We start from the raw sequence: 13,335 nt of genomic DNA on the forward strand, positions 1-13,335 counted from the left end.
AGACGCGACCTTGCTACCGCGCAACTATTTGCTTGACCGAATTCATTGAAACTGTAGTATTTCTAAAGTCTTTTTAGACAATAATATTAGATTACTCTATACTATCCTATTGTGTGAACCCTTTGAGCGCCGAGGCGCCGACAATGATACGTTTTTGTATTATTTCTATAGGTTAGTAATGAATTTGCGCTGTGTTTCTGTAGATTTTCTAGAGTTTTGGGACTAAGATTTTTTTTTGTATAGCCTATATTGTGTCCCACTGCTGGGCAAAGGCCTCCCCTGTCTTTCGCCACTCGTCACGGCTTTGTGCATGCTCCCGCCAGTCGCCACAAAATGAGTCCAGGTCGTTTCGCCATCTCATTTTTGGTCTACCTCTGCCTCGGGTGATCGGGACTAAGACTAATTTATAAAAATCAACATCATGCAGCCAAGATTTTAAACATGACCGTAGCTCACCTAACTTCTTATTAACCACCTTAGTTTAACGATAGACTAATAATAGTGCTTGTATTCGATTAAAATTATAATAATGTCAAAGATTAGACACAGATGAAGAAGATTTACCGCATTAAACGCTAAGAATTCTCAAAGTCATCGTAAGTAGTCGTATATTTTAGAATATAAGTTAGTGCACTTTATGTATGCCGTCAAACATTATTAAAATGGCATTCCACTGGTTAATATAATTAGTGATAATGATAACGACGGGTCTATGAAGCTAGGAAGATAAAGTTGTTTATAACGTAGACACGCGGCAGCCAGGTTTAGGTCAAAAGGCCATGGTCTTTTGCGGACGTTACGCTGTAACTGAGTTACTCCCACTTCTTTCATAGTGATGGCACAATACAAAGAATGAAACTAAACTTGAGTTCTTTTTCGGTAGAATATAACAAAAGGATATAAGTTAATTGCTTTTTCAGGGTTCCGTACCCAAAGGGTAAAAACGGGACCTTATTACTAAGACTAAGACTTCACTGTCCGGCTGTCTTTCACCAGGCTGTATCTCATGAACCGTGATAGCTAGACAGTTGAAACTTTCACAGATTATGTATTTCTGTTGCCGCTATAACAACAAATACTAAAAAGTACGGAACCTTCGGTGGGCGAGTCCGACTCGCACTTGTCCGGTTTTTTCTGATGATGATGATGTTTTTTTCCTATAAACCAGTGGTTCTTAACCTGGGGGTAATTACCCCCGTGGGGGTAAAACTGGTATTTTACGGGGGTAATAAACTAACCTAATATAATAATACAACAAACGTACACGTTTTATTTTTTATTACCATTGGGAGGAGGGGTAAAATCAGGTTCCCTAGTTAGTCATAGGGGTGACCGGACTGAAAAGGTTAAGAACCACTGCTATAAACGAATTGAGGCAGGTACCTAGCTCGCATCGTCAATTTTACAAAACATCCAAAATAAAAACAAAACTAAAGATATCTACTACTTGCTGAAGAACGATCGTTTTATTTACAGCCTGTAATGACAAACCAATAATAATAAAATGTCTATCTTTCACTACACTACAGCATAATCAAAATACGCATAATAATTTGGCCACCCATAGAATTCGTAGCGTAAAATGCTATTTAAAACTAAAACCAGTCATCAATGCTTGCAGGCGGGTATGTCATTAATCTCATGAATTTACCATAATTATGGCATAGATGTACATAATACATTCTACGAAAAATACTAAAATCTGAACTGCAAAATCATGCTGCTGTAAAATTTACTCTATCTGATTCTTAATCAGGCATACCTGAAAACGTCCACACGCTTTGGCGCCTAAAGAAAACCGCCTCAGTAGTCAATATTCGAAGAAAAATATGCACAAAATATTCAACTAAGTACTTACAGCTCCTCTCGTTGCCGTTGAGACAACACCATTTTCATCGTGGTCGGGTGCTGCGGCGGGCCCGGGTACTGCACTAGAGTCTACTGTTTCACGCGGGAGACGGCGGGAGCGCCGTGGCCATTATCACACCTGACCAAAGATAAACAGGTTTACACAACAAATTTTAAATACAGGCGTAGTATGCATGTGTTATTCAACTTTGAACCTTAGCAATGTTACTTTAGGATCAAATTAGGTCTTGGGAAACCAAAGACAAAGTGGTTTATTTGACAACAATAAATTTTGGGGTATTGGTAAATATGTCATATTGAAATTGGAACTTAGTACTATTGCATCAGGTTTAAATTTGATTGAGATTTCAAAATTTCCAATATGCCTATTTTGATACTGGTTAAGGTAGCTTTTTAGGGTTCTGTACCCAGAGGGTAAAGACGGGACCCTATTACTAAGACTCCACTGTCTGTCTGTCTGTAAGTCTGTCACCAGGCTGTACTCATGAACCGTGATAGCTAGACAGTTGAAATTTTCACAGACAATGTGTTTCTGTTGCTGCTATAACATCAAATATTAAAAAGTATGGAAACCTGGGTGCGAGTCCGACTCGCACTTGTCTGGTTTTTACCATTTTTGTAATATGTTCAATAAAGCAAACTGCAAATTGTTATAGTTACGTTACCTAACTTAGGTACCTAAATCACTTCAACTTTTAGATTAATACAGATTTTTAAAAAAAGTATTTTGCCCACATAAAATTTTGGTCTTGCATCTCCACTGATCCTATCTCAGCAGAGAGAAAAGAAAAAGTCAAATGACCTTAAAAGAATTGGTGGAGATCCTGGATGCAAACTACAAGGGAACGAAGTAAATAGCAGGCCTATGTCAAAGGACAAGGTTAGATTGTAAAAACCTAGTTATTTCATATTGATTTTGACAGATATAAGATCCTTATTAGAAGCTTAGGCTTAACACTAGGTCAGTGGTTCCGATAGTTGACAGGGTTACGACCCACCTAACAAAACCTGCCATATTCAGGACCCACCTCTTGGCCGTCTTAAAAAGGGGGCATAAAATATTATTGGTAATGCTAAGATTCCCTAGTAGTTTTAGGGCCCACTAAATATTTACATGTGACCCAGGTGGGTCGCAACCCGTAGTACGGGAAAGCTGCTATAGGTAGATACACACATAAGCATATCATCCTTTATAATAAGTACATATCCTTTTTTGTGTTGGGGGTTAAAACATACATATTCAGTCAATATTTTCTTAGACTTCATTTATGGCATATTTTCAAGTATGTAGGTATTCTCATAAGAATAAGCTTAGAATAGATATATGACAACTATATTGGAACTTGGTTCCAGTAGAAATCATTCAGGTTACTATAAAATATATAACTCCACCTGTTTGGCCAATCTAACTAATCAATAAAAAGATTGAATTTTTTGATTGAAATTTATTTAATCCATGGTTATAACATGATAAGGAGTTATCATTATTTTATATTTATTAATAAAGGAAAATAGTGTGCCACTTAATTCATGCCTAGAAACATTTTCAAGACAATGAAATAATAATATTATTGAATACAACCTTACTCATTTGAAGTGAAGCATATTGATGATGATTTATAAAATGTTGTGTTGTAAAATGCTTATCCATAATTGTATAAGCACACACTTTGCAAACTCCTTTATTACAACAAAAATAATCAAAATAGTCAAATGTTTTCCAACTAAGGTCACTGTTTCATGTTAAAAGGATTGTATCTACTACAATGTTTAGATGTCAATATAAAAAGCCATTGCGATGGCAATAGGACAAATATTATTGCGACTAATTACTAACTAGGTTTAGATTTGAATTTATCTAAAATGATATAATGCAGCAATGAGCATTGCAGTGACTCAGAATCAGAAATTAAACGTCAAAATCTGTCAATTTGCCACATCAACCATGCAATGATATTTTGGAATATAAACGATTTTACGACACTTCCTTGTTTACAATACTTAGTTGTTAACAAGTGTCGGGAATCAGTACATAAAACTAACTGTACAACTAGTCAAATAATGTAACAGAACGGCCATATTGACCACATAACACGGACGGAGAAACATTCCAGGCACAACGTAGATTCACTTAAATCTTAATTCACTAACAAAACTTTGAGTAATAATTACTTACAAAACGCAAAACCACTTAAATTCGCACTTATTCGAAATAAATATCACTGACAAACACACTTCACAAGACCCGAGGCAGAAACCGTTCGTTGCAATGGCTCAATAAGCCGTTGTCGAGTTTCGATTTTTCTTTTTCTGCTTTCTAGCGTGTTGAAGTTTTAACGCCATCTATGATCAAACGGATCAAACAGCAAAAGCTCTATTTTTTCAGCCTGGCAATACTTTGGCACAGATAAACAAAACATGAAGGTGAGGTAAAAATCATAGACAATAAAGATTTTTTGTGAAAATATCGGTATTTATCGAATCAGAACCACACTAGTGGGTATTTTATAGTCACAGTTTCAACGGATAAATTATCTTAAGGTTTTTTACAAATAATAGTATGTAACAAGTGTTATTCATTACATAGTTTTAAATATTTTTATAGGCATTATATTTGTTATTAATATTTATATGTTTTACGTTCAACAAGCTCAAAAGATTGTCCATGATTGAGGTATTTGGTACTTAACATATTCGGTTGACAAAGTATTGGACAATAAAGTACCTTTTAAACAGATGAAGTACGAGACGTTGAGACGTGCCTACTCTACCTACCCAAAACAAATGTCCGATCTTGCGCCCATTTCGTAAGTTCCTCGAACGACTATTTCGATTGACGCCCTACTAAAATTATTTATAAATTATATTTGGGCAAATGTGCACTATGAGTTCTTAAAAGGATGATTTCGATTCGAGTGTAGTATATTTTGTTAGTTTATTGAAGAATTCAGTGTTTTATATTTATCGTCTCGGCCGTACTTAGACGAAAGGAATCAAGTTTCATTACAAATAAAAGTGTTTGCGTAAGTTCAGCGTAATCATTCCGCGAAGGATAAATTTTATAAGTTGTCTTGGGATAATTATCGTTTGACCGTCAAGATGGCAGTGAGGAGACCTTTCACCTGGTAGCGCTTGAGTAGTCGGGCAGGATCCTCGATGAGCGTCTCGACGGAGGGTGTGCGCGGCGCGGGTGCGGGCTCTGACGAGTGCTGTGTGCGATGGTGATAGCAAAGCGAAAAGTTAAAAAGCCGGTGTACAACACGAGCACTATCAAAAATATGGATTACAACTGGGCACCAGGCCCAGAGCCCCCTAACAACCAGGAGATAGGGGTGCCCAAAGCGGTGTTCGTTCCACATTCCAACTCCTTGCCGTTTGAAGAGAGAAGAGTCACCCTGGAGCAACCTGTCAAGGCAAGTATTCCCAAACACTTGACTGTTCTAAAAATATTGGCACTCAGGTCACTGACACTAAACATCTCCTATCAAAAATCTCGTAGTAAACATAAGTGTATTTTTGGCTTATACCTACTTTTCGTCGAATGTGTTTGATTTGTTGTGTCACAGCTGTATTCTTATTAAACCTATTAAGATTGGTTGCGTTTACTGAACCAAGATATAAATTTTATTACCTGGGTTTTTCATTGATAATAAATAGTTATTAATTATAAAAATTGTAGATTGATGTTTAGATATTACATACTCTATTATTTTTCCTTATTATGAAATTGTTGTCCATTGCCATGGTACCCACCTTATAATAATATACAATTGCTTAAAGGATTTGTCTTGGCCAGTTTTTACGTATAGGCTACTTTTTTTACGTATATTTGTCTTTTACTTTATGTTACGTTACTTTTATAAAAGTTGGTTTATTGGGAAAAATCAGCCAAGTCAAATCCTTTATAATTTCAGGACTTTTTTACACAGCACAGAACTTTGCACCCATATAGATCTCAATTCTTTTGCCAGCGAGTTAATAACGACTCATATTCTTAATATTGAACTTAGCTCTCATTTCACATTGTTTCTGTTGGGATCATAATTTACCTGTTATGGATCCCTGTTTTAGATACATTAAAGTTTAAAAAAATAAATTGATAAGATAACCATCACCAGTCTATACATGTTGTATTATGATACTGCTGGGTATAGGCTAAATCACTACAGAAGATAGTTTCAGCTATAGGGAGTCCTCGGGCTTAAGGATACATAGGTATAACAGTAATTTATCTTTGAGCTAAACAAGCATTTTCATTGAATCTTTATAATCTAGTATCACAACAGCCCTAATCTGTGAGTGTACAATTGATAAGAATTTATCAGTATTTGGAGTCTGTACATACAAGGATTTATCTCTGGTAACCAGGTATGTATGCCTTTGATATCTCAATACTCAAAGTATAGGTAGGTATATTCTTTTTAGGGTTCCGTACCCAAAGGGTAAAACGGGACCCTATTACTAAGACTTCGCTGTCCGTCCGTCTGTCCGTCCGTCTGTCCGTCCGTCCGTCCGTCCGTCCGTCCGTCCGTCCGTCCGTCCGTCCGTCTGTCACCAGGCTGTATCTCACGAACCGTGATAGCTAGACAGTTGAAATTTTCACAGATGATGTATTTCTGTTGCCGCTATAACAACAAATACTAAAAACAGAATAAAATAAAGATTTAAATGGGGCTCCCATACAACAAACGTGATTTTTGACGAAAGTTAAGCAACGTCGGGAGGGGTCAGTACTTGGATGGATGACCGTTTTTTTTTTGCTTTTTTTTGTTTTTTTTTTTGCATTATGGTACGGAACCCTTCGTGCGCGAGTCCGACTCGCACTTGCCCGGTTTATTTTTCACTTTTCCTTTTTTACTTTTTTTTCCTTTTTTTTTTTTTGGTAATAGGTTTCTAACCATATTTTGGCCTCAGGAAGGGGTTTTGTTTCACATGAATAAAAGTAAACAAACAATTGTACATTTTCAGGTTGTTATAACAGTTATTGGTTAACCAACCAAATACAAAACCGCCTGGATCAGTCACTGAAAAACCTGACTTTAACCTACATTATTTGATTGTGTAATGTTTTTATGTACCCTCAACTTTTTTTGTGATTTAGCTGCTTAATTTTTACTACAAACTACATGTTTATAAACATAAACTAAATTTATGGTAGGAACGGTGCATTTTGTTGCAATTCAATATTTTAGTTTACTGTACATAAATTCATGAATTTACATAGCCCTCCCGTTTTGATGTCAATATAAAGGACTATTATTATTTGGTGCCGATGTAACTGTTAAAATGTTATTGACCTCAATCAAAATAGAACTGACCAGCCTTCCAATTTGAAATGTTAATCAAAGTAAGCAACCAAAGCTTTGATTGATTCAATAGTCATAATAAAAAATACAAGAGCCAAGTCGGCTCGCCATCCTTATTAACGTTTCAAACCGCGTCTCCCTATGCATGTAAGTGATTCCTCTAAGTATGCAACTCAGGCGCGTTTGTAGTCAATGTAAACACAATACACTTTTAGCCCCTATGTTAATGGTATTAAGGTCTAAAACTAGTCGAACTTTGATTGCATACCGTACATTCGACTCCAAATATAAGCTTACAGGTTTGCACTTTATTGCACTGCAATAAGGCCAAAAATGCGTACATATTATTGACGCGAACTGTGCTAGTCCTGCCTGAGTCAGCGTGACCCGAAGTACTCGAGACAATTGTGCATTGGCAATTAAATTTAATGAGATTAAATTGTGCTATTCCTGGACATCTGCCGCTAGTAGCGGATGCCAGTCTTATCAGTACTACGTCTGTTTTGAGGAAAATTACAGGTTAAAAATTATTATTTGAAAAAAACTGGCGTTCCCAAAAAGCATTATTTTTTATCGCCTTTTTAATTGGAACATTTATAGGAAATATTTTTCAGCCATGAATAAATTTAGGTTTATTATATTAATCTACCTCCTACCCACTGACGCGTCCACCCCGCAAGCTAGGTATGTAGTTATTCACCTACAGCAGCGCAGGGGCAGACTATGAACGTTATTATTCCTTCACATTTAGACAAGATGATGGAAATTTCAGATTGCAATAAATTTCTGAAGTTTTTATACCTCCTTAGGTGGCGTAGGTACCTGACAAATGTAATTGCGCGGTAATCTTGCATTCTAAAATGACCACACATTTGCTCTTCAATGAACTCTAACCTCTATACCTACCTACACGAGGAAGGAGCAAATTACGGATAAGTTCGCAGTAGATTGAGTGGGTTAGTCGATAGATGTCTATTATAGGAAGGTAAAAGTAAGTCTACCCTGCCCGAAAAATCTATTGCGTAGGTATTATACTTTTTTTGTTGTTTTTTTTGTTGTCTTTTGTGGTGCAATAAAGAATATTTATTATTATTATACTTATTCAGCGTGAAGCCAAATAAGACCTACTACGATTTGATTTTGATGGTTATACAATTTAGCTTTTTTAAACGCACTAGATGGGGCCCATATCTGGAAAGTTACAAGTTTTGTTTTATAAGTGTGTAACCATGGCACCCCATAGGGGAGAATGGGAACAATGAATTGCCAATATATGTAACAGTTATACCTATTCTACGCTATTAAAATCAGTACAACAGAGCTTAGGATTGGTATTGCTATCTTACATTTAAGTATTGGGAATGAATTGTCATATGAAAATGTATTATCCTTAAAATATTCGGAAATGTGCTGCAGGTGTACACGGTTCTGTGTTTATTTTAACTTGCTAAATACTGTAATGTTTTGTAGCATTAGTAAAGCAAATTTTTGGCGTACTACATTGTTTTAGAACAACATTTGCACATTGGTTCGTATTTTTAGGGTTCCGTACCCAAAGGGTAAAACGGGACCCTATTACTAAGACTTCGCTGTCCGTCCGTCCGTCCGTCCGTCCTTCCGTCCGTCCGTCCGTCCGTCCGTCCGTCCTTCCGTCCGTCCGTCCGTCCGTCCGTCCGTCTGTCACAGTTGAAATTTTCACAGATGATGTATTTCTGTTGCCGCTATAACTACAAATACTAAAAACAGAATAAAATAAAGAATTAAATGGGGCTCCCATACAACAAACGTGATTTTTGACCAAAGTTAAGCAACGTCGGGAGTGGTCAGTACTTGGATGGGTGACCGTTTTCTTTTTTCCTTTTTTTTTTTTTTTGCATTATGGTACGGAACCCTTTTTTGCGCGTTTCCGACTCGCACTTGCCCGGTTTTTTTACATTACCTGATGTGCTGACTGGTTAAATAATTAAGCAATCAATAAATTTTCATTGGAGTTACATTCGATCATCAAAGCGAAGTGATTTACATCCTAGTTATGTGCATAATCGATGACTATTCGCGTGCAGTCGGGTTATTATACTCGCAACGCTTATAGGGTGCATCTCAGGAAACCAGTCAAAGCGTGAACGTCGAATACACATAGTTGTCTTTAATATTATATCAAGGTATTCTAGACGGTAAATATGATTTGTGAATCCGTCCGTCATAGACGTATCGCAAGCATGATTAGAATTTATAACAGAGACATGATGCAAGGTATAACACTTGATCGGGTACGAAATGGAAAGGAATTTATTTCAATGTAAAAACACCTTTAATTGCTGCAATGAACGCATTGTTTACATTTAATTGTGTATTATCGTATACGATTCTTATAATGAAATCAGATTGACTTTGTACTTTGTCAAACATAGCCCATAGGTACTTATCCACTTTTGATCCTTCTAATGGTTTACAACGAATTAATGAAACAGGAGTAAAGGCTGCGTCACACAGGCGCGTTTTCCGGGCGTGGCGTGAGCGGGGCGCGCCGCTTTTACATATAAAACGCTCACGTGCCGAAACCTTAAACCGATTACAAGTCTCTGAATAAGCTCCTTAGTTTATCTTTTAGATATAAGATAATTATTACATGTCCCAATTGTTATTTAAATTTTAGGTTCGATTTAAAATCACGTGTATGACAATAAGCACTGCCATCAGCGAATCCTTTACCTCGCCCACATAGTGCGAAAGGATAATTAGAGGCTGGATAAATTGAAACTTGATAGTAATCAGGAATGCGGGCTCGCCAGCATCTAGCTCTATAAATACTAAAATTCCACCAAATTTTACTCCATTGTGAGGCTCGTCCGAACACCAAGCGTAGATAAAAGCGTGGTCAACTCCTTGTTATGTTGACGACCATCTTCGATTATAAGGGAACAACCAGAGATAGAATATAATAGACTTCCGTAGCTTTATCTGTATTAGGTTAGGCACTAGATGCCTAGATACCGAAGCTTCCGCCTACGACTCGCAACTGGCTCTGTGTCGTTTATTCCATTAATCGAACGCCATTCTGAAGTCTCGTAAACCGTGGTGCAATGTTAATAGGCAGCTTGTCTCAACGTGCGTTATTTGGGGCAGCTGTTTGAATGCTCGCCGACGTCATAGGAGTTCGGATCGGTGTGGTTTCCGTCAATACGTTTACGTTTTGTTAGAAGTCGGCATCGTAATTACGGAATTACTTGTTTTGTCCTTTCTTAAAATTAGTTTTCATACTTTTGTCTAGAATTAACGGTTTCAAGGCTTCTTATAAACTTTCCTGAACGATGGCCGGAAGTTCTTTCAGAAGTTCTATCTTTTAAATAATTTTCGTTATTGGAATGCCGCGAGATCAAATGAAACTGTCAAATATGCTTTATACAATACAGGTAGATAGAAATTCGGTTTCTAATAACTAGACATAGACATTTTTCTAGCACGAACCAGGTGCTAGAAAAATTAAGGAAAACTAGTGATTTTCTTCTGATATTTAGTTTATTCTTGTTCATTTATTTCCAAATGTGGCTTTTTTATATGAAACTTATAAGATAGGCATCGATAAACTAAATATCGGAAGAAAGCCTCTAGCGTTGCCTCGTTCGTGCTAGAAAAATCTCTGTCTACTAATAACGCTTTCTAGCAAGTTCAAAGAACATGATACAAGCCAAACAACACACCCATCAGTGGTCGCAGCCCGTTGTTTGAACCTTCTGCCCTGCTCACTAATTACCGGTGCTTACAAAACGAGGGTAGCACAATGCCTCGCTCGCTCTGCGCATATCTATTAGCTGTAACAATGACAACGGAGGCTAGGCATGTTGCCTCGAGAAGCTTTTTTTAAAAGAACCGTGACGTTTATGAATTGTAAAATATCAAGCTTTGGGACACCGACTACGAAATAAAGAAAGGCGTAAACTTCAAAGGAGCCTACTATTTTCAGTTCCTTAAGCCTTGTCATAGATAATCAAATAATTCCGTTATGAGTGTCACACTTTAGCTTTTTAGAGTGCGCCGGGTAGTATAAGCTTTATCTCCTCGCGAAATAAATCGAGTACCCTAGTGAACGAGGTAGGTTGACGATTTTATGACTAGTTGCTTTTGCCCACCATATGTTCCCTGTTATTTTGAGGCATGATTATTCTCATTTATGGGTAGCTGGTATTAGGATTAGGCTAATTTTCTTTACTTTATTGGCTATATCACATCTGTCTAGTACTAATACTTGTCTGTGCGTTTTGGTTAGTTGGGATTTGAAAATTTCTTGAAGTCTGTCCATCATGTTAGTAAGTCCATTCCACATATTCAAGGTAGGTACAGCTTAAAAAATAAACAATGCTCAAAATGAGACAAGACTGAAGTGAAGCATTGAGATCCTAATGGCTGGCCTTGTTCCTGTAATGAGTGTTTCATCGATACGGTTCGCTAAATGAGCCATAATTGGGTTACAGCCATAGAGTATATTGAATATTAGGGTATAGAGTTATCAGTCAAGGTTTTCGAATGCAGCGCCATCTATTGATAGTTCACTGCAACTTTTCAAATGTGTATATATCCATACCTATTAATACAGCTATACAAGCAGTGGCGGGCTTTTTAAATAGCTAAGGTTTGACGTTTGCGTTCTGAGTCCGTGCAAACGGAACCAGATCACATCAAGTGTGAACCTTCATTGTAGTCCTCGCCAGGAAACCGCTAACGAAGATCACACAATGATGTGACCTCGTTCAGTTTGCCCAGACCAGTAATTGAAAAACAATAAATGTGATTACAGTTTTATTTTCACATTACAAAATCAATGCTAATTGACAACATTCATTCATAATCATCGCTTTTAAGACAAGCTATCTATTAAAAGTATAGAAATAAGTAAAAACTTCTATCAAATTAAACTACACTCTTATGGAAAAACTTATTTAGCTCACTGTTCATCGATTGGAGCATTTCCTTCGTTTTAAATAATAGTTCCTCGTCATTTCTCGCATTCTGTCTTCTGTATCGAAGTCGGATCGCGTTCCTTTTAATATTTTATTTGTGTCTTTACACCAGTTATGGAGGAAAAACCTACAAGATAAGTCTATGATTTTCTTGGTAAGGGCACTTTTATGGTTAGCACATTGTATACAATTAAAATTTACTACTGTGTTTACAGCATCTTCTAAATATTTTTTTATATTGACCATGTCACAGTCCGTTTTTAATATGTTCGTGACCACGTCTTGAATATTAGAGAAACATTCAGCTAAAGCATCTGAAGGATATGATAAATATGGTTTTCCTTTGTTAAATTCTTTTAATTTTATGTATCGGCTGCTTTTGTCACAATCGTAAAGGCAGCCGTTGCATGTCTTACAATCTTTGAATATAATTTTAGTTTTCCTTAATATATATCCTGTAACATACTCAATTTGAGCCAAAATTTTTACGTTAGCTTTCTTATTATTTATTCCCACCAAGACATGGTCACTGACATGATCAAAATTAATGTCATTTTTCTCCGGAGCGCGATAAAGTGCAGGTTTGTCAAAAAAGATCTTACTTAAAGACTTAAATCCACGTCCCTGGTCTTTCTCACAATTATATCCTGGAGAATGCAACGAATTTAAATTGTTGATTAACAATGCCGCGAAGGCAACCTCAAAATGTACACACGTCGGGTTGTTGCTTCTTGCACCATGGCTCCTCACACAGCCAAAAAAGTTTTCAAGTGGATCCTGGTTAAAGTGGCGTAACCATATGGACTTTATCTCATGCTTTTGAAACAGCAGATTTTTTAAATTTTCCAAATTTTCTAAGGTGCGTAGCCAGTTAGGCACGGTCGAAACATGACTTTTTCTGCGTCCTTGGGGTGTTACAAATGTCATTGTTTTTAAAACCTCTTTACTTTTCGTCCAAACACCCTGATGGCTTGATTTGGGTGTGAGTGGACCCAGTAAGTCTTTGCCAGGTCTTTTCTTTTCATTCATGAATCCTCCGTTGACAGAGTCGAATAATTCGTCAAAAAAAAGAATAACGTCGGCTGTTTCTTTGCTTGACGGATCTAGTATTCCTTTCTCTGAAAAATAGTGATAAGACTTATAGTGTCAGCGTTAAAAAATAACGTAAAATAAAGATGAAGTATCGACTATCGAGATGTAGC

The 13,335-nt window shown here is 36.8% G+C and overlaps 2 protein-coding genes across 2 annotated transcripts in view; one reads left to right on the forward strand and one right to left on the reverse strand.

The window, feature by feature from the left end:
- The window catches only part of LOC134670071 (lissencephaly-1 homolog), a 35,276-nt gene extending 31,079 nt beyond the window's left edge, over positions 1 to 4,197 (reverse strand). The window contains exons 1-2 of the mRNA XM_063527747.1: positions 4,046 to 4,197; positions 1,859 to 1,987 (exon numbers count right to left, since the gene is read on the reverse strand). Coding sequence (XP_063383817.1) covers positions 1,859 to 1,896 — 38 coding nt within the window. The 5' untranslated portion in view covers positions 1,897 to 1,987; positions 4,046 to 4,197. The remainder of the gene's footprint in view (positions 1 to 1,858; positions 1,988 to 4,045) is intronic.
- Positions 4,198 to 4,588: 391 nt separating this feature from the next.
- LOC134670072 (sarcolemmal membrane-associated protein) overlaps positions 4,589 to 13,335 on the forward strand; it is a 57,783-nt gene continuing 49,036 nt past the window's right edge. The window contains exon 1 of the mRNA XM_063527748.1: positions 4,589 to 5,282. Coding sequence (XP_063383818.1) covers positions 5,088 to 5,282 — 195 coding nt within the window. The 5' untranslated portion in view covers positions 4,589 to 5,087. The remainder of the gene's footprint in view (positions 5,283 to 13,335) is intronic.

Source organism: Cydia fagiglandana, chromosome 13 (assembly GCF_963556715.1).
Source record: "Cydia fagiglandana chromosome 13, ilCydFagi1.1, whole genome shotgun sequence".
Lineage (NCBI taxonomy): Eukaryota > Metazoa > Arthropoda > Insecta > Lepidoptera > Tortricidae > Cydia > Cydia fagiglandana.